General features: G+C 44.7%; 1 protein-coding gene across 1 annotated transcript in view; it reads right to left on the bottom strand.

Moving 5' to 3' along the window:
• Positions 1 to 1,587: 1,587 nt before the first annotated feature.
• hsdl2 (hydroxysteroid dehydrogenase like 2) overlaps positions 1,588 to 26,926 on the bottom strand; it is a 46,048-nt gene continuing 20,709 nt past the window's right edge. The window contains 9 exon segments of the mRNA NM_001292811.1: positions 1,588 to 2,240; positions 3,574 to 3,702; positions 4,321 to 4,470; positions 4,610 to 4,681; positions 5,438 to 5,632; positions 7,201 to 7,299; positions 7,788 to 7,891; positions 22,062 to 22,176; positions 23,538 to 23,636. Coding sequence (NP_001279740.1) covers positions 2,128 to 2,240; positions 3,574 to 3,702; positions 4,321 to 4,470; positions 4,610 to 4,681; positions 5,438 to 5,632; positions 7,201 to 7,299; positions 7,788 to 7,891; positions 22,062 to 22,176; positions 23,538 to 23,636 — 1,076 coding nt within the window. The 3' untranslated portion in view covers positions 1,588 to 2,127.

Here is a 26,926-nt window from a genome sequence, read left to right as displayed (position 1 = left end):
GATGGAGAAGAGGAGCCTGGGGTTGTCCTTAGCCTCCAAGATTGTCTTGGGAGTAGAACAACGATATACAGCACAGGAGACCCTTCAGCCCATTGTGTCCATACCAGCTCTTGAAAGAGCTGTCCAAATTAATCCCACTCCCCCACTCTCCCCATAACCCTGCAAATTTGTCCTCTTCTAATATCTATACTTCTCTCTTGAAAGTTGTTATTGAAGCGGCTTCCACACAGAATATACTGTAAAGTGTAGTTTCTGTATATGTTGTGGGCAAAACTCGTCCGACAATTGCGCACAGCAGTATGCCATAAACAGTCGTGGATTGAATGACCAAATTTTTTTTTAAGGGATTATTATCCCCAGAAAACGATTCGCCAATTGACTAACAAGCAGGTTCTTACTTACTGCTAAGTAAACAGAGGCATGTTGTTATGTGCAGAGTAAGGAAACTTTGTCCAAGGTTTCACCCTGCCTGGGAATCAAATCCAGGTCCTTTCACTTGCAATTCACAAATGCAAATATATTCTCAGTTCAAACACAAAATATTGATTTCAATGAGGAGTTTCATGGCAAATGAATTCTTCACTGAATGGATCTTCCAAGTCTTAGAACAGAGGAGTCGAGTTAATTTTCTCTCATGAAAATGCCAATATTAATACTCACATAATGGGTCACTTGCAGTGTCCTAACAATCTCCATCAGTCCTCCTTCTGTCACTGGTATCAGTCCAGTTCTTGTCTTGCATGCATTGCTCACACAAGTATCATACTCTTATCTCTGTTAACTTGGGAGTAAATGACTTGCTGTTGTGGCTGATGATACCCATCTGCCTTTGAGGAACAGAAAGATATAGAGCATTTTGACCAAGAAACACATTTCTACCTTATAGGAAGACACCAATAAAACCATATATGAATTTAGAACTTCAGTCATTTTTTTAATGCTGGAGTATGGATTGTGCCAGGACAAAGCCTCTGAAAATAATAACATGGATTTTGACGAAGGGTCCTACCCAAAATATTAACCTATTTTTCCTCTTTCAGACACTGACAACTCACAAAATAGGCAACAGGCAAAAAGATGCACAACAATAAAATAAAAGCTGTCTTCACATACATCAATGCATCATTTACCAATTTGCCAGTCACAGACACTATTTACATTCGCTGCATTTTTATTGACAGTGTCCTTCATAAAAATAGCACAGATCTACTGGCAAGTAATAAGAATGCGTATTTCTTCACAGTACCGAGCATGTCTCAAGGCTCCATGATGCTCATTGCCTGCCTGCTGCCATCGAAGTTAATTTAGTTGTTCATTCTCTGCCTAGTTGAATACTTGGCTGCAACAGAGCATTTCCACTTACGTGAGGCGTATATAGACGGTGGGGGAAATGGGTGGGGGTAATATAACCCTGGATTCACTGCACCTAAATTCAAAACCAGGAAATCTCAAAGCTGTGCACTGAGAAATAATTCAATTTCTGTGAACAGTTGAGAAGGAAAACAAACTGCACCCCCCTCCATTAATACTTTAAGATTATTGACTGCCAGACATCCAATAAAATGAAAACAAATGCCAAGTAATTGTGTATTAATTGAAATGTAATTTTTTTTAAACAAAGTTTATACAATGTTGATAACACTGAGAACATAAGAGAGAAAAACGCATCTGTCGTCAAATTGCCCAGTCACATTGCAACCCCGCCCAAACTGGGCAAACCAGCGATCAAACAAGTTTGTTGGACAAAGCCAGTTAGATATTCCCAAATCTGTACATGTTTATTGTAATCCACAGAGACTCATTCGCTGTCCTATACAGGGGAGGGGACACAATTGATCAGAGTACAAAATCAGGATCTTTCAGTAATTAATATTAAAAGTCAAGACAGTTTTGAAATTCAAGCTTTTTTAGCCTCATTGTAAAACTGTATGTTTTAGGTTGAATTTCAACAATGTACATTAGTAAGAGTATACGAAAGAAACAACAGTGGATTGATTCGATGTTAACATTTGCAAAAAGAATTTCATAATTAATAATAATATTTAAAATGTTATGTGGCATTCTCCCCCCGCCTATGGCATCCACTGCATTGATAAGGCATAAAGCAAGCTTCTCTCTGCTGGGAGATTAAAGTCTGGACTTCAGCTGAGACATCAGCTTTTCAAGTTTGATGGCGAGAGTCATGTCACCTTTAATCTTCAGCTTCCCAGACATGAATGCCATGGTGGGTTTCAGTTTACCTGGAGCAGGGCGACAACAAAAGAGATGTCCAGTAAAATGAGAGGATAATGCAAGAAAAATGAACAGGAGCAAAGAGACAGACACCTGTGATCAAACTGGTCTGTCCTAACATGAAATAAACACATAAAATGCTCTCAATTCCCATATCCTTCATCCGCTTCTTTCGTAAATACCTCTATGCATTACCCTTTTGAATTTGCTGACACTTGCAACTCCACAATCCGCCACGGCAATCAATCATCACCCTTTATAATGCAGTGTCCAGATTCATTCAGCTAAAGCAACATTCTTAACAGTGCTGGAAACAAGAGCTCCCAAGCCACTTGTCAAACATCCAATCTGCCATCACTCTTCATCTGATGTTTAGAACAGGGTCAGAAGTATCTGGAATGAGTGTATGTGATATTTTTATTCCACTACAGATTGGATGTAAGAAGGATGCATCCTAATAAACCCACAGTGAAACAGGACATTTATATTTTTCTCACATTCACTTTCCTCTAGACCCAGCCCCTTTCCATCTCAGTGTGCTGTGCTGTTCCTGAGTGTCAACAGATCAGCTGGTCACTGAGCAGTACAAGAGAACAGCGCAGCCCCGATGGAAGTACCTCACCTGTGGTTGCCACCTCCCCCAAGGCACTTGGGAACAGACCTTGTGGGGTAAGGTAACAAGTCTCACCCCTCTTATTCCTCCTTGGCACTGACTGGATATTTGGGAAGTAAGGGCATTAAGAGATTGGAAACATTTTTATTTGGGAAATGATACTAAGACTCCTGTCATGATCTAATAAAATGTATAACAACAACATCAAAATTACATTTGTATAACAGTCTCAATGAGCTGAAGGGCCTCCAATGTTCCCATTATGTCAGTGTACCAACATCTCTGAGTCAATAGGCTACCTCTCAAAAGGATATGTGGCATTCCCCCTCATCCCACACCTTCCACCGCATTGATAATGGTAACTTGGAGGTACAAGAGAACAGGGCCTCTTACCCCTCTTACAAAAGCTGATTTTTTTCTTTTAATGACAACTTTCTCTTCCTCTCCTGGAAGAGTAAATTGCTTCCGTTGGGGGTGGGAGGGGGGTATGATTCTATACTCACCGGCTCAGTAAAAGACTAGTGTTTTGCACTTTGATAAATTGAAGCCGTTTCACTTCTTTTTTTAAATAAGAGCTGTGCTGAAAGGGTCTGTAACGGTTGTTAAGCAGCTTGATGGTTTGAATGGCCTCCTCCTACACATCCCACACAATCAGCAACTTGTGTGTTCTAGTTCTACAGGGTGACTACTGACCCCATCTCCCGCCACGAGAACTGCCGATAACTCACCTGCAAACATTTTCACAAAGTCTTCACTGGTCATGATCATCGATACGTCTGCCTTCCCTGGAGGGGCTCCATGCCCCAAGCTGCCGTTGGCGTTCTTCAGGTCAATGTACCATGTGCCTGGGTGTTCCCCTGGTTAGTCAATAGTAAAGTTGATATTCAGCAAAGATATTTTAATCGCAAGCACTCTTTGCATTTGATGATGTGCCTTATCATGTCATCGAGATGTCTCAAAGCGTGTACACTATACTGTAAAGTGAAGCGATTGTATTTTGTGGGTGAAATGTTATTAAAAAGCTCTTATGTTCTGCTCATCTGTTTGAGACATTAAACCGAGAACCTGTCTCTGCCGATACAGGTGGACGTTAAACATCATTAACACAGGGCTAGTCATTAGTGAGATCACCAAAGCCAGAGAAGAGAGTTTCTTCCAATGTCTTGACAAACAATCTCTCAAATAAAATGGGTTATTTACTTCATGTCTGTGGGACACTGTTGTGCACAAAATTGCCTATTGTGTTTACCTACAGTTGTTATCCTTTATAGTATATCGTGGAAGTGATCTTATACATCTCCCCACGTGAAAGACATTATATCCAGTATAAGGATTATTATATCGTTTATTATTATCACTCCAAGATGCAGAGAGAGTGTTCCAAGGCATAACTTTACGCTATCAAAAACAGTTCTCTATAAGAACCAAATTAGTAGCAGCACCCAGTGTGAATGGATGATTCTGAACCAACTTACCAGATAATTCAAATTGATACACCCCTTGAGTGCCTTTCACCACATCAGCATTGACAGCCTTCTCTAGAATTCTGAAAGTCTCTGCAACGGGTCCTTTGTCTGCTGCCGTTGCTGTCTGTGCTTTTCCTCCTCCAAAAGCAGGAACTCCACCTACAAAGCAAACAGATAAAATTTGAACAAATGTAATCGTCCAAGTTTAGGGCACTTTCGCTGAATGCTGACAAACCAAGAACTTAACAAGACTGACTGCCCCCACTCCACCCCCCCCACCCAAGCTGAAAATGCTCACCAAAATTCTGCATTTTCTTCACAAGTGCCTCAGGTTCCTCATCTAAAAAGAAATCTGGAAGCAGTGGGTGTCCTAGAACCAAATAGCACAGGTTACTCAAGTGACAGGAACTATTTACATCCAGTTATGTAAACAGTAGCTTTCCCCCAAAAGCCACCCAGTGTCTCTCCAGTGAGGAGCAACACCATATATCTCAGGGTTAATGTCGTTGTGTACGTACTGGAAAGTGTGTATAGTGGCTGTGTTGGTGACATATTGGAGGGTGTACAGTGCCCGTGCCCACTTGCTCATAATAATCCTTGCATTTGATATAGTGCCTTATCACGTCTTCGAGACGTCTCAAAGTGCTTCACAGAATATACTGTAAAGTGAATTGACTGTATATTTTGTGGGCAAAACGCAGCAGCCAATTGTTCACAGCGGTGTCCCACAAACAGTCGTGGTTTGAAGTGATCAATTTTTTAAATATATATATTTAAGGAATTATTATCCCCAGAAAAGCGATCCCCCAATCGACTAATAACCGGGTTCCTACTTCCTGCTAGGTAAACAGAGGCATGTGGAGTAAGGAAACTTGCCCAACATTTCGCCCTGCCGGGAATCAAACCCAGGTCTCTCTCTTGTGAAGTGAGTGCTCTAACCACTGAGCTACAGGACTCAACTCATGTACGGTGGAAAGAAAAAGGAATCCAACCACATTTCAGGAGAAGGTGGCAGAACATTTAAGGAGAAAGATTCCCTATAGACCTACAGCCATCCATATAACAGTAGGCAATCCTTCAACCCAATCTCTTAGTGTTGGTGAAACTGATGGAGAAAGTACCATACCTGGAGAGACCGCATAGACATCAAAGTCTTTGATTCCTTCCTGTTTGAGGATCTCTTCGTCAATGACAAAGTTTCCAGTAAATGTCTTCGGTTTTGAGAAAATGGCATACGCAGCATCAGCCATTATTTCTGGGTTTCTGCATTGGTTGCCCACCTCCGACCCTCCCAGCATAACCATCGCAGCCGTCTGAACCGCTGCAGGTTTCAGAAAAGAAACATTTTAATGATCACAAGATCTTCAAAAAAAGACTGAATATCTTGTTTGCAGTTCAACCAAGCTTTTGACCACCTTATAACACAACTTAGGTTTATAGAGCACCTTTCATGACAGAAAGTTGTCTCAAAGCACTTGACAATGCTGGCTGAGGACCAGGTTGACGTGGGAGGGGGGCGGGCGTGGAGAGGGTAAAGGTGGCCAAATGTGCGTATTTAGGTATTTAAATGGGTATTAAATAAAGGAGGGAGCGAGTGGGGAGGCACTGGATGGAAGTCCAGAGAGAGCTGAAAAATAGCTGAAAGCTCGCCTGCTAATTGTAGTGTAGATAGGGTGGGGACATGAAGTGGGCATGGTGGTGATGAGCAAAGGGAGTGGCCTGGTTGGTTTAGTTGAAGGTGGTTACAGAGGTAGGGTGGGGCGAGACTTTGTAAGGTGAGAATGAGGATCTTGAACTTGATCCCCTGGGGAATGGGGAAGCAATGGACTCAAGCGAGATGGGGGGTGGGTAGGTGATAGGCTCACTGAGCTTGGTGCCAGAGGCGACACAGGCTGCAGAGTTGTGGATAGTCAGCAGCTTGTGTAGTGAAAACCTGGGGAATCTGGTGAGCAGAACATTGAAGTAAACAAGCCTGAAACAAGTAATGAAAGCTTATTTCTCCCCCTCCCCCAGCTCCCCCTTCTCAGCCCCCCTCCACCTCCCCCTCAGCCCCCCCATCCCCTCCTCAGTTCAAGCTCCCAGTTGTTTGAAGAAGCTCTTTGCAACTCCCATCCCCCATTGTAAAAGGGACCATATAAATGTAAATTGCTCTTATAGTAATTTCAACAGCAGGAGGTAGTGTGGCTGAGTGCTGCTTTTAGAATGAAGTGAATTAAAGATTTTACTGCTGGTTTTACTAACCGAGACGGGCTTGGTTCAATGTCCACTTGGTTAATGAACAGCCTGTCTCATGTTGAATTTGCATTAAAAAATCGAACAACAAGCTGTTTTTTAAGCATTGAAAGGAAACAGATGAAGTCTTTTACAAAAACCAGTTTACTTTAGAAATCAATCCCATTACCAAACTCCCACTGCTGTAACAGTAGCATTAACAGTACTAATAAATTTGGCTAACATCATTTTTGTCTTGAATTTGATAGTGTCTCATCATGTCGTTGAGATGTCTCAAAGAGCTTCATAGGATAGACCGTAAAGTGGATTGATTTGGTATTTTGTGGGCAAAACATGGCAGCCAATTGCGCACAACAATGTCCCACAAACAGCCATGATACAATTTTGATGAATGACCAATTTTATTAAGGGGATTGTTGGCCAGAACACCGGGAGAGATAACTCCCTTTTCTTTTCGAACAGTGGGTGTCAAGGGATATGGGGTAAGGGTGGGAATTGGAGTTAAAGTATAGATTAGCCATGATCTTACAGAATGGTGGAACAGACTCGAGGGGCTGAATGGCCTACTCCTGTTCCTAATGCCATGGGATCTTTAGACCCACCTGAACAGGAAGAAGGGACCTCGGTTTAATGTGTCGTAATACAGAGTGCGCTCACCGGTCTTTGGCCACAAAGCATTTACTGCAATTTCGCCTTTGAATTCTTCTGCCATGCCCAGGACGCACATCGACATTCCGTATTTAGCCATGGTGTAAGCTGCAGACACAAAACCGAGAACATTACAGAGCTGCTGCTCAGCTCAGCCTCCTTTACCCTCAGAACAGCACACAATAGTAAAACTCTCTTTTACCTCATTTAACATGACCCTGTGTGACGTGGGGGTGGGGGGAATAGGAAGAAAGAAGATGCTGTGTGCTGGGATTTGAAAGTGGGGACAAGAATCTTGAATTCTTTGTATAAAACAGGACAGGGTCACCAACACCATCAAAATTAATGCACTTGGCTAAGCGTTTTTGATATCTGGACAAACACAAAACAAGGTTAATGGTGTGGAAATACAACTCTGAGGGGAAGAAAAATTATCCAGGGCTTGTTTCTGTCCCAAAGGCAGCATCACTCTTAACATAAATCAATTTGCCAGTGTGTAAAAAGGCCGACAATTGAGCAATCAATACAGCATTGTATCTACTGATATACAGTGTACAGAGATCGTAACTGAGCACACAGATGAGTCTTTCGCTCACCACAGTGGTTCTTGAACCAGATTGGATTCATGTTGAGTGGAGGACTGAGGTTCAGAATGTGTCCATTTTTGCTTTTTTTCAGGTATGGAATACACAATTTCGACCTAATGAGGGCAGAGCAAGAAACAAAGTGAGGTACAATATAAGAGAACAAATCTAATTTAAACATGCTCCACTTATAGATTTTAAAAAAAGGCAAAGTGTAAATTTGCACAATCAAAACACTTAGGGTTAGGGCTGTCTGTAATCCCTGAAGCGCAGGGAGTCAATCATTCCCTGAAGACCTTACAATACATGGCTGCAAAGTGGATACGTGCTGGTATGGGAGTGAGTCAAACTACGGATGGTCCCCAGTTCAATCCTGGGCTGATGTTAGCTTTACTATCCTCAGGTTAGGGAGGGGAGAATCAGACAGGTTTCCAGCTGGAAAGTGCGTGCATGGACTGTACATGAAGACAGGAGTGGATGTCATTCGGTTTAATAGAATCTCCTCACACACTGGTGCTGTAAAAGCTTTTAATTTGAGGCTGTGCATTAATGTGATTTCTATCCAGCAGAATAGTCCTGCGCATTTGCAAGGATGTGAAGACAGTTGGTCAAACACATCTTATAAATCTGCTGTCTATTTGCCTATTCTTTTTTTCTCAAGCTATGAACCATTTCCAGGCTTGAGTGTGTGATGGGAAGCCTGGCCCCAGGCCTATACTGATGTCTCTGGGACATCAAATGTCCTCCTCGTCGGTCTCCCCAGCTCCACTATCCACAAAAGCAAACTAATCCAACATCTACCGGCCGCATACTCACCTGCTCTAAACTGCGTACCCCCATCACACCAGTTCTACCAAGCTTTCCCTTTCACCATGCTTACGGTCACCTTCCCCATGATCGTGCTCCGCCACTGTTAAGCACTCTGGGATGCTACACTATATAAATGCAAGTTGTTGTTGTCACCGTGTAACCCACTTTTGGTTAGTGTAGAGGATAGATTTCCTTCCCCAATGTGGGAGCACACACCACACTGAGCCATGGTCAATACTGGGACTGACCATGGACTGTAGCACTGGAGAATCACTGATAAGAGGGCCTCAGCAAAAGAAAGAAAACAACTAATTTTTGTAGTGCCTCATCACAGGAGTTTTAGAGTAACTACACTCAAGCGTAGTGGCCCTTTTTGCATGCAAACACAACAGCAAAAGGGTTAGGGCTGTAATCAGATTTTACGAGAATGCCACTGAATTATCCCACAACGTATGTGAACATAAACTATCGACCACTCCAGAAATATTGTATTTCTTGCTGTGTACAGTAGACTCTGGATATTCATAAATATTTTACATCTTAACAATATATTGATCAGTTGTGCTTCAGTGGCGTCTTGCAGCACTAGTACATTTGAAATACACTTAGATATGTTTCCCTGTGTCAAGCAGTAATATCTCAATGCAAACTTGCCCCTCAAACTTTCACACAGTCCAAACCCTTCAAAGCAACAGGTCAGAAACCCTTTGGTTTGAGAACAGTCACCCCACATGACAAGTTCATTATATAACTGATCCAAATTACTTCAATTTCTCACAGAAACGTGGAGAGGAAAAGAAAGCCTGCCTGACACTCACACAGGAACAGGAGCTGTGGCTGAGCATGTTATAAAACTGCCTTTGAGAATAACGCTCATTCTGTATAAGGCAAACAAAATTTAATCATACCACCTTGGGCTGGGCTACTTAGTCGATAGTTGACCAGAAGGTTAAGATTTAATTTAACATTTTCAAACAGTTAAGCCTTCTGCGATTTCTGTGTGGTTTTATTCAACTGAAACTTTCAACTTTGCACAATATCAAGAAGTTCTCATTCCATCACAAGGTGGAAGCACTGCACTGTAATGCATCACACACGCATACACACACACACACAGCACTGTAGTGCATCTCACACACACACAGCACTGTAGTACATCACAAATACACACGCAGCACTGTAGTGCATCACATATACACATATATGTGGAGTCCTGTAGCTCAGTGGTTAGAGCACTCGCTTTGCAAGCGAGAGACCTGAGTTCAATTCCAGGCAGGGCGAAACCTTGGGCAAGTTTCCTTACTCCACACAGAGCCTAATAATAATCCCTCCAAAACCCAAAACAATAATAAATTGGTTATTTTCAATCTACGGCTGTTTGTGGGACATTGCTGTGCGCAATTGGCTGCCGCGTTCGCCCACAAATATACAGTCAATTCACTTTACAGTGTGTTCTGTGAAGCGCTTTGGGACGTCCTCCCAACGTGAAAAGCGCTATATCAAATGCAAGGATTATTATTATTATACAGCACTGTAGTGCATCACACACAGCACTGTAGTGCATCACACACACACACACACAGCACTGTAGTGCATCACACACACACAGCACTGTAGTGCATCACACACACAGCACTGTGGTGCATCACACACACACAGCACTGTGGTGCATCACACACACACACAGCACTGTAGTGCATCACACACACACACAGCACTGTAGTGCATCACACACACACAGCACTGTAGTGCATCACACACACACACACACAGCACTGTAGTGCATCACACACACAGCTCTGCAGTGCATCACACACACACATACAGCACTGTAGTGCATCTCACACACACACACACTGTAGTGCATCTCACACACACACAGCACTGTAGTGCATCACACACACACAGCACTGTAGTGCATCACACACACACAGCACTGTAGTGCATCACACACACACAGCACTGTAGTGCATCACACACACACAGCACTGTAGTGCATCACACACACACAGCACTGTAGTGCATCACACACACAGCACTGTAGTGCATTACACAGCACATAGTGCATCACACACACAACACAAACACAACACTGTTGTGCATCACACACACACTCCACACAAACACAAGCCACGGACCTTCTTAGACTGCACCCCTATGTTCATCAGAGGTCGACTTGCTTTTAAATGGCCTTCCATCTCCATATTACTCGATGGGCTTTGCTAACTCCCCAGATTACACATTTTCCCTAAATCAGTCTTTATGCAGTCAGGCTTCAGAAACAGCTTAATCCTCCATTGTTAAAGTTTGGCATAAACACAGAAGTCGCTGGGAACACTCAGCAGGTCAGGCAACGTCCATGGAGAGAGGAAAATGAGTTAATGTTTCAGACCAATGACCTTTTGTCAGAACTCAATGCCTTTTAACTTCATGCTGCCTGACCTACTGTGTGTTCCCAGCAACTTCTGTGTTTAAACCAGATTTTCAGCATCTGCAGTACTTCGCCTTTTGTTTATTGTCAAAGCTTCTCTCACTGCACCACCAGAGGGAGCAGGGCCTTAAATAGCAGGCTTGGAAATATCCTCCAAGTTGCAGTCTCATCCACAACAAAATTGTACCTCTTCACAAAGGGGATGGCGGGCAAGCGAGCGGCCAGAGCACTTGAGAATTGTAAAGCGAGCAAAAAATAAAATGATGGACGGCACTGAGCCATGCAGACCAGGTTCAATTCTGAGCTTGTTACATGGCCTCAGTTAGGGCAGCAGTAAGACACGAAAGTTGGCCTTCACAATCCTTGGCCAGGGAGTGAGGTAGGAGGCAGCAATCAGCCAGGGTGCCTGATCCTAATTGTTACCAGCAATTTCTGTAGGAAAGTGCATTCACGTGAAAAATGCCCAACGAAAACCTAGGTAGACACAGTACTCGCACAAAGAAAACTTCTCACCTGCCAAATATAGTGTTACACTTAATGGCAGCCAAGTAAATACCCATACTGTATTCACATGGCAGTCAAAGACATTATTACTATTAGAATATGATAACCTGAAGGAGGGGAATAGAGGTGAGCTTCTTGGTACGGGCTGGCTATTCTGGGGTGGCAGCAGTATTGGAAACTAGGCTCTGACATCTGAAACAGCCAACAGAGGAGACAGGATTGCTGCATAAAGGGACTGTAAATGGGTTCAGTCGCTGGTGTTACAAAAAGTTCTGTGTTCTAAGTAAAACGTCTTCATAGGTTTGCGATGAGAGTTTGGGGGAAGGGGTGAAGCATACACCTAAGCTCTTTGCAGCTGTATTTAGAACATTCTCAGTGAAGCCAACAAAATGCTAAACATCTGCAGAAAAAGCACAGGAGCACATTCAGATATTCTGTGAGGCTCAAGGACCCGATGGTGGCCCAAAAAAAAACACTGGCAGGCCGTGGGTGTGTGGGGAAGGAAAAGAGGCCATGTTTTGGGTGAAGCTTCCATGTTCGATGTTACACAGCACTTCTCTCCAGCATGTTACGTATCACCTACACACCTACTCTGGGAGGCATTTCTTTTATGTTCAATTGTAAATTTAAGAGGCTTTTTTTAATACATAGATGCAGAGCACGCCCTTTAACCAACACCCACACCAACACCCACACCAACACACACACCCACCACACTACACACACAAACTCACCTCACCCCCACACATCACAGTAGGTGTGCACCAGAAATTTGAAAGAAAAACATTGAATCCCATTATTAAATGTGATCAGTATAATAAAGTGTTCAGCCAGCAACAGGTCCTCCTGGGCTGTTTGCGCTGCTCTGGCTCATCTGTCACCAGGTTATATTGATGAGCTGCTCATGTTGGCTACTCTAGCACACGTTGCCAGGGAAACGTTACACAGCTGCTCGGAAGCAGCGCTTGGACCACAATTGTCAAACACACCAGAATGACGCACTTCCAAAACCATTAACTTGTCAACAGTGAATGATCGCTGCTTTTCGCACATTTTAAACCACACACTACATTGCTGAGGCTATATACCTACTTAATTCTTCCCTCAATGTTCCCCGCACCCCCAACATGTACCAACCAGTGGGTGGAGGGGATAGAGGTAACCAACTCCAAGGTTTCCATCAGCACACTGTAGGTGTCCAGCACAAGCGCAGTGAAAGTTACCTTTCCTGTTTTATCTAATATTATTTGTCACACATGCTCGCTCGCAGCCACATACTTGTGCTCATGTCCACACGCATGTGCCAAAGCGACGCACAGCACCTAATCCTTATGCATCAGACCTGATTTTCAGTAGCCAGCTTTGCTACAAACCACATAAGTTTTTATTTGCAGTCGAAAAGGTAAAGTTTAAGGCAGGACATAAAGAAGGATGGATGGATACGGGGAAAGAGGTAGGGAGGAGGTGAAAGAGTTCCACAGGTTAGGGTGTAGTATCTGAAGGCACGGCACCTGTGGTGGTGTAGAAGGGGACATGCAGTAAGACCAAGTTAGCAGAGCTGAGGGGGATAGAATATCAGAGATTGGAGGAGCATCGGTGTGAAGAATTTATGGCAAGGCACCCAAATTAGATCTGTTGGGAGATAGTGGAGTGTCGAGGACTGGGGTAATGGGCGTGTAGAGCTGTAGTTTATCCGGTTGAAGGCGGCAGAGTTTTGAATAAATTGGAGATCATGGACGATGGAACTGGGGAGACTGGTGAGCAGTGCATCTTAAAAAAAAATCCAAGCAGGAGGTAGCACAGGCATGAATAAGGATTTTGATGGGATTTGGTATGAGGCAAGGGGGTGGAGTGGCAATGTGACTGAGATGAAGAAAAGCAGTCATGATCAGAGGCTGGATGTGAAAGAGAAAGGAGAGCTAACGATTGAAGGTTCCACACTGGTTCAGTGAGTTTGAAACAGATGTTGGGGAGGTTAAAGCCAGATGTAAGGAGACAGAAGGAATATATGGCTTCTGTCTATATGATGGACTGATTCATTTGTAAGAAATTTTGGCTCATCGAGGCCTTGGCTGAAAGGAAAATATAGTGATAAATTGAGCAAAACAGGAGCAAACAACTGAAAGGAATCTGGACCAAATGAAAACTGAAAGGCCCCTAAAAAGGAGAGAGTATAGTGAAACAATAAGATCAGAGACTGATTTCAAAAATTGTTGGTGGAAAAGAATAAATTAAGCAGAGGAACAAATATGCACTGAATTGTATAAGAGTCTAATTTAATTAAACAAAGTTGGTATTGTTGCATTTTAATGTCTTGGTACAGATGAAAAGACTAATTTAAATTACTAATAACATACTCAATTAAATTTAATGCAATATTTAAAACTTAATTCTCTTAATTTAAATTGCAACTAGATCAATCTGAATATTAAAAACAGAGCTAAAGTCTACCTACAGCAGAGGTTCCCAACTGGCAGGGCCACAACAGCAACTTGTATTAAACAGTCCCATTTTAACATTGGTAAGATCAAAGAATAAAGTCTGGGGTCTTATAATCCTTCCATTTAACACAACGCCTTTCATATCAGGAGGATGTCTGATAGTGCTTTACAGAATATGCTGTTTAGTGTAGTGGCTGTGTATTTTGTAGAAAAATTGGGAATCTCTGAATTGGGAAGCCCTGCTACACAGCAAACCGTATTTTTCATATAAAGTTTAAAACCCCTCCCAAGATATTTTCCTCCTGTGCCATGTGTGGTGAAAGGGTATTGGTGCCAGGGGGAGGAGCAGAAAAGAGAAAGAGTAGAAAAGGTTAAATAAGGACAAACTTCCTTATTATCAGCTTATGCTGCTCTGAACCAACGGTTACTATAAACTTCCTAACTCACCGTCCTCATCTATATACTCCCTCTTGGCGAGGTCATCCGCAGATACGGGGTAAACTTCCACATGTATGCGGATGACACACAAATCTACTTTGGCTGCTGTCAACATCTTCACTCCTACGAATCTAAAATCCTCATCCTCTCTGAGCTCTCCCTCAAACTCACTGAACCAGTGTGCAAACTAGGCATCCTGTTCGACCCCCAACTATCCTTCCTTCCCCACATCTCGTCCCTGACCAGGACCGCCTTCTTCCGCCTTCGCCACATTGCTTGCCTCCAATCGTACCTTACCCCAAATGCAGCCGAAACCCTCATGCTTGCATTTGTCACCTCCTGCCTGGATAACTCAAATGTACTCCTTGCTGATATCCCCAGCTCCAGTATTCAAAACATCCAGCTCATTCAGAACTCTGCTGCCCGCATACTGACCCGGACTAAACTCACTGAACGGATCGACTTCAAGGTCCTCGCTCTCGTGTTCAAATCTATTCACTCCCTGGCACCTCCCTAACTCTCCGACCTCCTCACTCCCCAATCCACCACCCGGCATCTCCACTCGACTGGCACCGGCCTCCTGCTTGTCACTCGCACACTCTGCTCCACTGTTGGAGGTTGCACTTTCAGCCGTCACAAAACTGCGGAACACTCTCCCTCAATCCCTCTGCCTTGCCCCCACTCTCCCCTTTTTCCAGTCCCACCTGAAAACCTTGCTTTTCAACCGTGCATACGGTCACCTCCCCCCAGCTCGAAGTCATGCTCCCCCACTGTTAAGTGCTCTGAGACATTGCCCTGTGTGGAGGGCACTATATAAGCCCAAACTGTTTTTTTCTTAGGTGAGGGGCAGGAGAGAAAGACAATATTGAGGGCACTGTCCACACCCTGTCCTCCCACAGCACAGCCCATTCAGACAAAGCCTCTGGTTGTGTCGGACGCTCATTTGTCATGGTGAAATCCCTCCACGCTCATATTTGCTTTTTTTTCCCCAAACGTAATTCTATTCCGTCAAATTCAATACAGAGGCAAATTAAAAGATTCCAAGTAAGATTTTGCATGGCAGTAAAACGTATATGCAAACAATTCCTTCTCACCGTCCCCTGAAGCTGGTATTAATAGCACTGTAGCCACAGCAACCACCTAATATTCCCCCGTGTGTGCTGTGGGTGGAGTGAATCTCACTGCTGTGCTGCACCCTGCTCCTAGTACACAATAGAGAACACTGACAGCGCAACACAACACTTGCCATTTCACGTTTCCTTTGGGAAATAGCCCATTCCTCACCCTCCCATCACCATCCACAACATGCATTCAGTCTAATGTCATGTCTATTTCAACAACTTGTACTCACAGGGCATCGTTCACAAAGCGTTTTAAACTTCTATAAGGCTTCACTGTACAAGGGTTTTGGAGAGAAACTAACAAAGGAGCTTATTTTTAATGTTTGTTAATGGTATGGCTCTTCAGCATAGATTCGACTGACAAGAGATATTACTCCCAGGTGATGATCTGGCAACATGCAGTCTTTACACACAGGCTCTCAGCTCACCCATGGAAACACATATTATTATTATTATTAGATGTTGTACAATTCTAGGATTCACACCACCAAGTGAATCTGACCCAACCCAGGAAGTGTACCTTCAAACCCATGCACTAACCAGCTCTTCCAGAGTCACGCCTGTGACGTTTTCTCTGCACATGCGGCTCTTCCCAATTGTGGAGGTGAGACTAGCGGTATGTTAATGTCAGACTACCCATACAGGCTCTAGCCTGGGACTCAGCCCCCTGGGGAGAGAGGACGCAAAGTAGCCGACAATGCCAGCGGTAAGGCCCTTTCAGCATCCTAAACATGGAGAGAACGCACAAGAACTATTACTTGGGGGCACGGTCCCGACAATATGCACACAAATTGGTCCGGAGGGTCGCCTTATTGCGGGAATCAACCACTTTGTACTCCAAACGTTTCTATTGTGTGAGTGGTGTAAAGGCACCATGCGAACAGCAGGAATACAGATGCTGTTTATTATGCAATTAGTCTAGGCTGACCCTTCAGTGCAGTGCTGGGGAGCGCTGTAATATTGGAGGTGCTAGCGTTCGAATGAGATGAAGCTGCCTGTTCTGGGATCTTGCTGTGCAGAAACTGGCTGCCATATTCACTGACAAAAACAGTTGCTACAGTTCACAGGAATTATCTGTGAAAAAGCTTAGTGGTATTTTGACATTATAGGCGTTATATTACATGCGAGGATTATATTATAACGAATTAACGACCAAACAAAAAGATTACAGAGTTAATAATTAAGTCATTCTCTCCGCAGATGGTCTGCGCAGCTGTGGGTGGAGTGAATCTCACTGACAACTCGTATGACAAGCTTAATTATGAGGGTGTTTCCCTCTTGTTTGGACAGGAGAATGATAAGGCCAGAGATGGAATTTTGTGCCTTAAAATGGCTTTGAAATTCAATTCGTTTCAGGAAACAATGATGAGAAAAAGCTTCCCGTCAGGCAGGCAATTCCCGATGAAATGAATGACAATCTTGCAGAGGGTAATCAAGCAAGCAAACATTTTCCAATCTCGACAACTGTTTTGGCGACAGTCTCCTGGGAAAAGTCATCACTGAGCAGTAAAGTGGGTTGCACAACACATCTCTTTATGTTTCCTTGTTTGTCAGGAGCAATCAGAGGAAGTTAGTCATTCCCCTTATATAACGGCTGGAATGCATTTCCTTCACGGTAATGCCACGGCAGCTGCCATAGATATTCATTATGTTTTATTGTCCTGAACTGATGATTCAAGCTGACCAGGGTATTGGTATGACTGCTCTAAGCTACTCACTTAGTTAGGTCACTGTTTTCTACCTCAGTTCAACATTTCATCCAAAGCTATTTCCAATAATGCAGCGCTCCCTCAACAGTGCACTAGAGGGTTAACCTAGACTGAGTACCTATGGTTATTTTAGTCTGTGTAGGTCCAATAAACTTCAATTTGGCTTTATTTTATTGTGTCTGAGTCTGCCAGTGATCCTAATGCACAATTTATGATTAGACTCAGCCTTACTCAGTTGGTAGTACTCTCACCTCTTGATTCAGAAGGTTGTAGGATCAAGACCCAAGTCAGGACTTTGAACCTACATAGTCTCGCTGACACACCAACGCAGTGCTGGGGAGTGCTGAATTGTAGGAGGTGCTGTCCTTCAGATGACATGTTATACCGAGATCCCATTTGTCTAGTCAGGTGGACATTAAAATTCCCATGGCATTATTTGAAAAGGGAATGGAATTTCTTCCAGTATCCTGGTCAACTATCCCCCACATAATAATAATAATAATAATAATAATAATAATAATAATAATAATAAAATGAGTCACTCACTTCATGACCATTTGTGGAACATTGCTGTGTGCAAATTAGCTGCCTACAAAATACACAATCACTCCACGAAAATAAACACTGTTAAGCATTTTGAGATGTTCTCCGGATGTGAAACGTGCTGCATCAAAAGCAGCGGCTATAATGCTGAGAGACCCTAACTAAATTAAATTAAACTAAATTAATGGCCGTGGGACCAACTTCACATCCTTGGTTAACAATTGATACTAAAGTTGAAAGTGGTGCAGAGCTGGCAGTGTGGAGATAAGTTTGTTACGGTTCCTCCTGGGCTTATTCAAGGCGGTAGAGTTGAATGAACCGGTAGATCTCCTGCTGAATCCCCACAGTATCAAACCATGGGCAGCCACATCATCCCACATGCCTCACTCCACACATCTTATGCCGCATTTTTTCCTCACTAGTACCTGCGCTGCTCTCAGGCATGAGATTTGAATGAAGAATCGTATTTGGCCAACTGCAGAATCCAGACTCTACCGACTTCCAATCACAAACAGGCATTGCTCATTCAGCACACGAAGGGACATTTTATGAGGTTAACTGGAGCTCTACTGTTTAACCTACACACCTTCGAATCCGTTTCCCCACCCTCTGTCACCAAACTCATCCTGTCCCTGAAACCCACCACCTGCTCCCTTGACCCCATCCCCACTCCACTCCTTATCTCTCAGCTCCACCTCCTTGCCCCACATATCACAGACATCATCAACCTGTCCCTCTCCTCTGGCTCTGTTCCCATTCCATTAAAAACTGCCACCATCACTCCCACTTTGAAAAAAACCCTCCCTTGATGCGTCGCAGCTATCAACCTACCGGCCCATCTCCAACCTCCCCTTCCTATCCAAGGTCCTGGGACATTGCTGTGCGCAATTGGCCACTACGTTCGCCCACAAATATACAGTCAATTCACTTTACACTGTGTTCTGTGAAGCGCTTTGGGACGTCCTCCCGACGTGAAAAGCGCTATATCAAATGCAAGGATTATTATTATTATTATTAAGGTCCTTGAAAGAGTTGTCGCCTCCCAGCTGCGCTCTTCCCTCTCCACCCATGCATTATTCGAACCCCTTCAGTCGGGTTTCCGTGCTGCCCATAGCACAGAAACCGCCCTGCTCAAGGTCGCCAATGACATCTTGACCATCTGCGATCAGGGCTCCCTCTGCCTCCTCGTTCTCCTCGATCTATCCTCCACCGCTTGTCCTCCCATCTCAACCTTCAAGGCCCTGTCCTTGAGTGGTTTAGGTCGTACCTCTCCCACCGTCTTCATTTTGTTTCCACAAACGGCTTTTCCTCCAGCCCCCGCACTGTCTCCTGTGGTGTCCCTCAGGGCTCTGTCCTCGGTCCCCTCCTCTTCACCCTCTATACGCTCCCCCTTGGTGACATCATCCGCAGACATGGGGTTAACTTCCACATGTATGCGGATGACACCCAAATCTACCTTTCCTCCTCTACCCTCAACTCCACGACCACCGATGTCCTGACAGCTGCCTGTCCGACATCGAGTCCTGGACGAGAGACAACTTTCTTCAGCTCAATGTGTGCAAAACTGAGGCCCTCCTGATTGGCTCACGTCAGCGCCTCCGCACCTCAGGCGCTGACAGCATCAGCATCCAAGGCTGCACTCTCCACCTCTCAAAGCCGGTCAGGAACCTCGGTGTTCTGTTCGACCCTGAGCTGTTGTTTCTTCCTCATATCCGCGCCACAACATCCGAAACATCGCCAGACTACGGCACTACCTCACCCCTCACGCTGCTGAAACTCTGGTCCACGCCTTTATCACCTCAAGGCTGGACTATGGGAACTCTCTCCTCGCCGGCCTTCCCGGCACCTCCCTCCACAAGCTGCAGGTCATTCAGAACTCTGCAGCTCGTGTACTGTCCCGCACCAGGCTTCGGGACCACATCACTCCCACCCTCGCTCGCCTCCACTGGCTCCCCATCCCCCAGAGGATCGAATTCAAGATCCTCATCCTCACCTACAAGGCCATTCACGGCCTCGCTCCCTCCTCCCTCTCCGACCTACTATCCCCCTACCTACCTGTCCGTACCCTCCGTTCCTCTGGCTCCGGTCTGCTCCACATCCCCCGCCCCAACCGCCCTACCATCGGCGGCCGGGCCTTCAGCCTCTCAGCCACTAGGCTCTGGAACTCCATCCCCCAGTGCCTTCGCCGCCTCCTCCCTTTCCTCCTTCAAGGCCGGTCTCAAGACCTTTCTCTTTGACCGTGCCTTCAGCTCCCCTCTCGACTCTCTACCCCCTCCTCGCCCCCTCCCTTCCCTCCTCTCACCCTGACCATTTCCCCCCTGCTCGGGTCCCGACCCAACTGTCCAGCGCCTTGGGACGTCCTCCTGACATGAAAGGCACTCTATAAATAAAATCTTGTTGTTGTTGTTGTAATCCCATTAATATTCCTTAATAATTCACCAAGCATATCTCGACCAATCCTATAGGTCACCCATTAGCAACATCCTGGGCATAATGAAAAAATGTTTATGTGCATAGAAGATAGCAGACCAGCAACACTGCAAGATTTTAAGCACACCAAACTGTGGAAAACTGCTCCCAAATTAAAACTGACTTCAAGAATTTGCCAAAATTCTGCGCAATCTAAAATTTTAAGACAATGGATTTAAGACTAAAAGCATGAGGTATCCAAATTCTCTGGATTCTGGAACGGTTCCCATTGATCGGAAGATTGCAAACGTAAACCACTACTTAAGAAGGGTGGGAGAGAGAAGATGGGGAACTATGGACCAGTCAGTTTGACATCGGTGATAGGGAAAATTCTAGGATCCTTAATTAGGGACGTCGTAGTGGGGTACTTAGAAGACCATAACATGATTAGGCCGAGTCAACATGGCTTTACAAAATGGAAGTCATGCTTAACAAACCTTGTAGAGTTTTATAAGGATGTAACTAGCAGGTTAGATAGGGGGGAAACCAGTAAATGTGGTGTATTTGGATTTTCAGAAGGCATTCGACAAGGTGCCACATAAAAGGCTACTACACAAGATTAGGGCCCATGGAATTAAAGGTAATATATTAGCATGGATCGAAGAGTGGCTAATGGGAAGAAAACAGAGAGTAGGAATAAACGCGTCCTTCTCAGATTGGTAGGATGTGACTAGTGGAGTGCCACAAGGATCAGTGCTCGGGCCTCAACTATTTACAATCTATATCATTGATCTAGACGAGGACCTAGGACGTAAAATATCTAAATTCGCAGATGATACTAAGCTAGGTGGGAGAGTAAACTCTGAGGATGACATCAAAAGATTGCAAAGGGATATAGATAGGCTAAGTGAGTGGGCAAGAAGGTGTCAGATAGAATATAATGTGGGGAAGTGTGAAGTTATTCACCGAGATTGTAAAAACAGAAAAGCAGATTATTTTCTAGAGGGGAAGAGACTAGAGAGTGTTAGTGTTCAGGGGGATTTGGGTATCCTTGTACACCAGTCACAAAAAGTTAGTATGAAAGTACAGCAAGCAGCTAGGAAGGCTAATGGCATGTTGGCGTTTATTGCAAAAGGGTTAGAATACAAGAGTAGGGAAGTCTTGCTACAGTTGTATAAGGCCTTGGTGAGACCGCACCTAGAATATTGTGTGCAGTTTTGGTCTCTTTATTTAAGAAAGGACTTACTCGCCTTAGAGGGGGTGCAGCGTAGGTTCATTAGGTTAGTTCCTGGGATGAGGGTATTGACCTATGAGGATAGGTTGAGTAAACTAGGCCTATATTCTCTAGAACATAGAAGAATTAGGCTGATCTTATAGAAACCTATAAGATTCTTATGGGGCTTGACAGAGTAGACACTGAGGGTCTGTTTCCCCTGGTAGGAGAATCTAGAACCAGGGGTCACAGTCTTAAGATTAAGGGACAGCCCTTTCGAACAGAGTTGAGGAAACACTTCTTCACTCAGAGGGTAGTGAATTTATGGAATTCTCTACCCCAGAAGGCTGGAGATGCTCAGTCCTTGAACATATTCAAGACTGAGATTGATAAGATTTCTAAAGGATAGAGGGATTAAGGGATATGGGGATAAGGCGGGCAAGATGGAATTAGGTTAGAAGATCAACCATGAATGGCAGGGCAGGCTCGAGGGGCCGAATGGCCTACTCCTGCTCCTAATTCCTATGTTCCTATCTTCCAATGTATTTCAGGCCTCGAGTGAGGACAGGATTATGCTTGACCACAGTATCTATTCTCAGGCTGTTGAACAGCGTGCTGACACTCACCATCACAAAGCGGGAATGTGACAAACGTTTCAACTACTCACGTTAAGTATGTTCCCCTGCTGTTAATGCTCATCATCAGGTCCACTTTCTTCATCGGGGTGTCCAGGGTCCCAGTGAGGTTAATCGCACTAGCGTTATTCACCAAAATATCTATGCCTGGAGGAGTAATAGGAAACTATTAAACTTAGAGAGGATTCACGCCTTTTGGTTTCCATTAAAATAACCTACTAGTTTACCAAATAATGTTTATTATCAGGTTCACGGGACCAAACACTTGCAGCTTGGAGCTGCTCTTTCCCTAGGGGAAACCCAAGACACAGCCAATAGTATAAGGTTATACGGGCCAGACTGTGGGGAATGTCAGTGAACCAACTATGTGAAGGAACCTCAAAAGCACGCACCACACTAAGTGAATTATTCACTAAGTGAATAACAACTTGCATTTACTTAGTGCCCTTCATGCGGGGTAGAGTCTCGAAGTGCTGTGGTGTGAAGTGGTAGACAAAGAGGGTTGGATACATAATGGCAGCAGGAAAAGATGGGGAGAAGATAAAACCGTTAGTATTTACACGAACCTCAGTACAACAACTGAAAAGATGATTGGCATCTGAACACAAGAATGTTTCCAAGCTATGCGGGATGCCAGTTTGTTTGATGGTTCAATCCTGGGAGGCTGTATTTATAAACTGAACCATTAGGGGGAATCTGCACAACAATTCTCTATTTACCATCTTAAAAGCTGGAGGAGGGGGGAGAGGTGTGGTGAAAAAAGGAATGGGAAACATTAGTGACATGGTATTAGCATAGTCAAACTCTTCGTTCTAGCCACCCACTCAGTTACTGTGGTTGTTTCTGTGAAAGCCCCACCCCAAATTTTGTGTCTTGGTACCCAGAGCAGACCTCTGAGGAATCTGGAAATATACTGTGGTGCTCCAGGAAGGGACATGAGGGACGCTACAGGAGGGGGCACAAAAGGATCTGAATTTAAAGTTGGTGAAAATTGGAAGCATGGATGTACCAGGGAGGATGTGCTCCTCTCCTCTACAGTATCCTGCTAACCAGAGGCACAATGTTGTGACTCACAAGTCCACTATGGTCAAGGCCGGCTTCTGCACACAACCGTTGTGAACTTCTTGGAGGATGGGTGTGGGGGTGGGGGGAGGGGAGGAGGGGGCAGAAAGAATGAGTGCCCCACCTCTCTTTTTTTCAATGTTGACAGCACAATTTGTGCTAATTCAGATCAAAATTTTCACTTTGTCGTATTAAAATCAATTAAACCACCATCACCAATTGCAAATCCATGCATTTGGTACAGCACATTATCACTTTGTTGAAACGTTGAAAAGCACTTCACAGGATTTTACTGTAAAGTGTAGTGATTGTATCTGTAGATCACTGAATCTCTCGATTAAATGCTGGCAATGCAGGCTCGGGTGTTATCAACGAGCCCAGCAGACAGAATAATCACCGCAAACAGGTAGGAACCAGCAGACTTCACACCAACCATCCCAACGTACCTCCAAATGTCTTCACGGCATTCTCGACTGCATTGCTGATTTGCTGCTCATCTCGCACGTCCACAATGCATGGTAAAGCCTTGCCTCCATTGGCTTCAACTGAAGATATTGGGAGAGAATAATTATTGCAGTTTGTACACAAACAGACACTTTATCTCCTTCCTTGACCTGACAGCACCAATAACTGCACCCATTACAAGGTTATTTTTTCATCCAGATAGGACATTAAAACAAATCAAACGAGAAACACTCCAACACGATTTGTAAAGTTGCAAAGCGCATGGCTGCTACAAATGGTAGAGGCATTGTACAGACATCAACATCCATCAGCTGAGTAAGTGTACAGAGCAGCTCTTCACAAAATAGCACTGCCAGCAGCTTCCTCTTCAAGAGTTGATTTACAACTTTGAGCCGAGAAGATCCGCTTTATGGCTTAAAACACAGCACTGAGCCATACAAACCAGCATACAGAAAGCCACAGGTTCAATTCACAACCACCACTGACTGAATTAACTGATCTGACTAGGAGCAAAACACGGGATGCTACCTTTGGCCTTGGTGGTGTTGGGCGAGCAAAGGAGATAAAATACCAGTTCAGCCAGGGTCCCCCTGCTCCTGCCTGTGACCCACCGACTCATGTTGCAAAGTGTGAGCACGTGAACATCATGCGAATGCATGATTGTGTTCGGCTGTGTTACACTCAAATTGCCTGCCGACAATCTACACCAAGACTTCACATTGGCCTTGTGGTCGAGGTACTAAAGGGTAACCTGCAACCATGGATATGTACCCCAGGAGGAGAAGAAACAAATGTTTTCACGAGATAAAAAGTGGAGGAAAAATATTGAATTAAAACAAGATATTCTGTGGAGGGTCTCTCTGGTGCTGGAGATAAGAAATATCCCAAACTCTTGAGGGTGGGAAAGTCAAGAGTCCTGGGATAGTTGTGAAACCAAAAGCTCTGGTTCATGTTGTCACCAGAACTCCACATTCATGAGTTGTTTCACAGTTAGGGAGTGAGGGTTCTGTGACGAATTAGAAGAATCAAATAGACAATAATAATCCTTGCATTTGAGATAGCGCCTTATTGTTGAGACGTCTCAAAGTGCTTCACAGAATATATTGTAGAGTGAATTAACCGTATATTTTGTGGGTGAAAGGCAGCAGCCAATTGCGCACAGCAATGTCTCACAAATAGTCGTAGATTGAAAATGACCAATTTTTATTATTGTTTTTGGAGGGATTATTATTAGGTGTGTGGAGTAAGGAAACTTGCCCAAGGTTTCGCCCTCTGCCTGGAATTGAACTCAGGTCTCTCGCTTGCAAAGCGAGTGCTCTAACCACTGAGCTACAGGACTTCACAATGTTAAGCAATGCAAGTGGAGAGATTTGTTCGACACATTACAGAACACCAGTGATACCTGAACAAGAACGTGTTTTAATCTCAGACACAAAATGTAGAGAGAGGGTTTGTACAACAGCTTCCAGCAGACAGATCCCAGTCTTGATTCACACTCATAGGCCACTTCGCACCAACCAACCAACTCCCTCCCACCACCACTCAATGTACAACACCAGAACTTGTGAGTTACCGATTGTGCTCCTTCTGGGCATGAAAACAAAATCATGAGTCCTAGATATTAACTGTACACAGATTCTGTAATTGTCTGGCAATAAGAAGTCTTGTGAATGTAGTATTAATATCGGTTCCAGCATGCACATCAAATTCTTATGTCATGCTCTCACCTCTACGCCACAGACAGCCAATTCCCAACACACTGGTCAACTGTTTCCAGTGGCTTTGATTACCAGTAATGGTGAAATTTCTGCGCCACAACCCTGTGGACTATTTGTGTCACTTAAAACCATATGAAGGAGTTTTTTTTAAAAAAACACACGCGTCTGTTGGCACTAATACAAGGCTGGACTCAGTACAGTGCTTGTAAAACCCCTTTGGAAAAGCACGCAATAGGAGCAGGTCACAACTCAGCAGAGATTTAGTAAGATGTAATGGTGGGTCAGTGCCTGTTTAATCTTTACTTAATCTCGTGGATCTGCCCTTGCCTGGTTTGATTCCTATCTCTCTCACTGTCTCCACTTTGTTGCCTCTAACGGTTTCTCCTCCAGCCCCCACACTGTCATGTCTGGCGTCCCCAAGGCCTCTGTCCTTGGCCCTCTCCTCTTTAATATCTACATGTTCCCCCTTGGTCACATCATCCGCAGACATGTTCCATATGTATGCGGATGACACCCAACTCTATCTTTCTGCCTCCACCCTCAACTCCAGGACCACTGCTGTCCTGACAGACTGTCTGTCAGACATCAAGTCCTGGATGAGGGCAAATTTCCTACAGTTGAATGTGAACAAGACTGAGGCCCTCCTGATTGGCTCACGCCAGCGCCTCTGCATCTCAGGCTCTGGCAGCATCAACCTCCACGGTTGCACGGTTCAACTCACCAAACCAGTCAGGAACCCAGGTGTCTTGTTCGACCCTCAATTGTCTTTTCTTCTCCATATCCAAGCCATGACCCACTCTGCCTTCCCTCACCTCCGTAACATCGCCCGACTCCACCACTACCTCACCCCTCAGGCCACTGAAACTCTTGTTCGTGCCTTCATCACCTCCTGGTTCGACTATGCAAATGCCCTGCTTGTCGGCCTTCCCAACTCCTCCCTTCACAAGTTGCAGATAATCTAGAACTCTGCAGCCCGTGTCCTCTCCCCACTCTCACCCGACTCCATTGGCTCCCTATCCTTCAGAGGATCCAGTTCAAGTTCCTAGTCCTCACCTACAAAGCCTTCCATGGCCTCGCCCCACCGTACCTCTGTGACCTCTTTACCCCCTACCAACCCGCCCGCTCCCTCCGCTCAGCCGGCTCTGGCCTGCTCCACGTAACCCAACTCACCTGCCCCACCATTGGCGGGAGAGCCTTCAGCCACTCTGCCCCCAACCTCTGGAATTCCATCCCCCAATCACTCCGCCTCGCCCCCTCCTTAGCCTCCTTCAAATCCCGCCTCAAAACTCTCCAACTATGCCATCGGCCACCCTCTTTCCTCTCCCCTCCCTACTCCCTCCCTGACCCCAGCTTGGGTCTGAAATGCTGTACACTGTCCAGAGCATTGGGACGTCCTCCCGACTGAAAGGTGCTATACAAATGTAATCTTGTTGTTGTTTGTGGGACCTTGCTATGGACCGAACTGACTGTCACAACGCCAGGTCGCTTCACTTGATAGTAACCAGTTGTGAAACAGTCTCTCAAACTAGGAAAATGTTCTGACAGTGATGGAGGTTGGAAGAGAGACAGAAAGAGAGAAAGAATGGGAGTCTCTCATAATACTTCAGTTTGGATTCCATCTACAGTTAATGAACTGGGTGAATATATCGTTA

The sequence above is a fragment of the Callorhinchus milii genome, unplaced genomic scaffold (genome assembly GCF_018977255.1).
Source record: "Callorhinchus milii isolate IMCB2004 unplaced genomic scaffold, IMCB_Cmil_1.0 Scaffold1, whole genome shotgun sequence".
Classification (NCBI taxonomy): domain Eukaryota; kingdom Metazoa; phylum Chordata; class Chondrichthyes; order Chimaeriformes; family Callorhinchidae; genus Callorhinchus; species Callorhinchus milii.
This window is presented reverse-complemented; position numbering and strand designations above follow the sequence as displayed.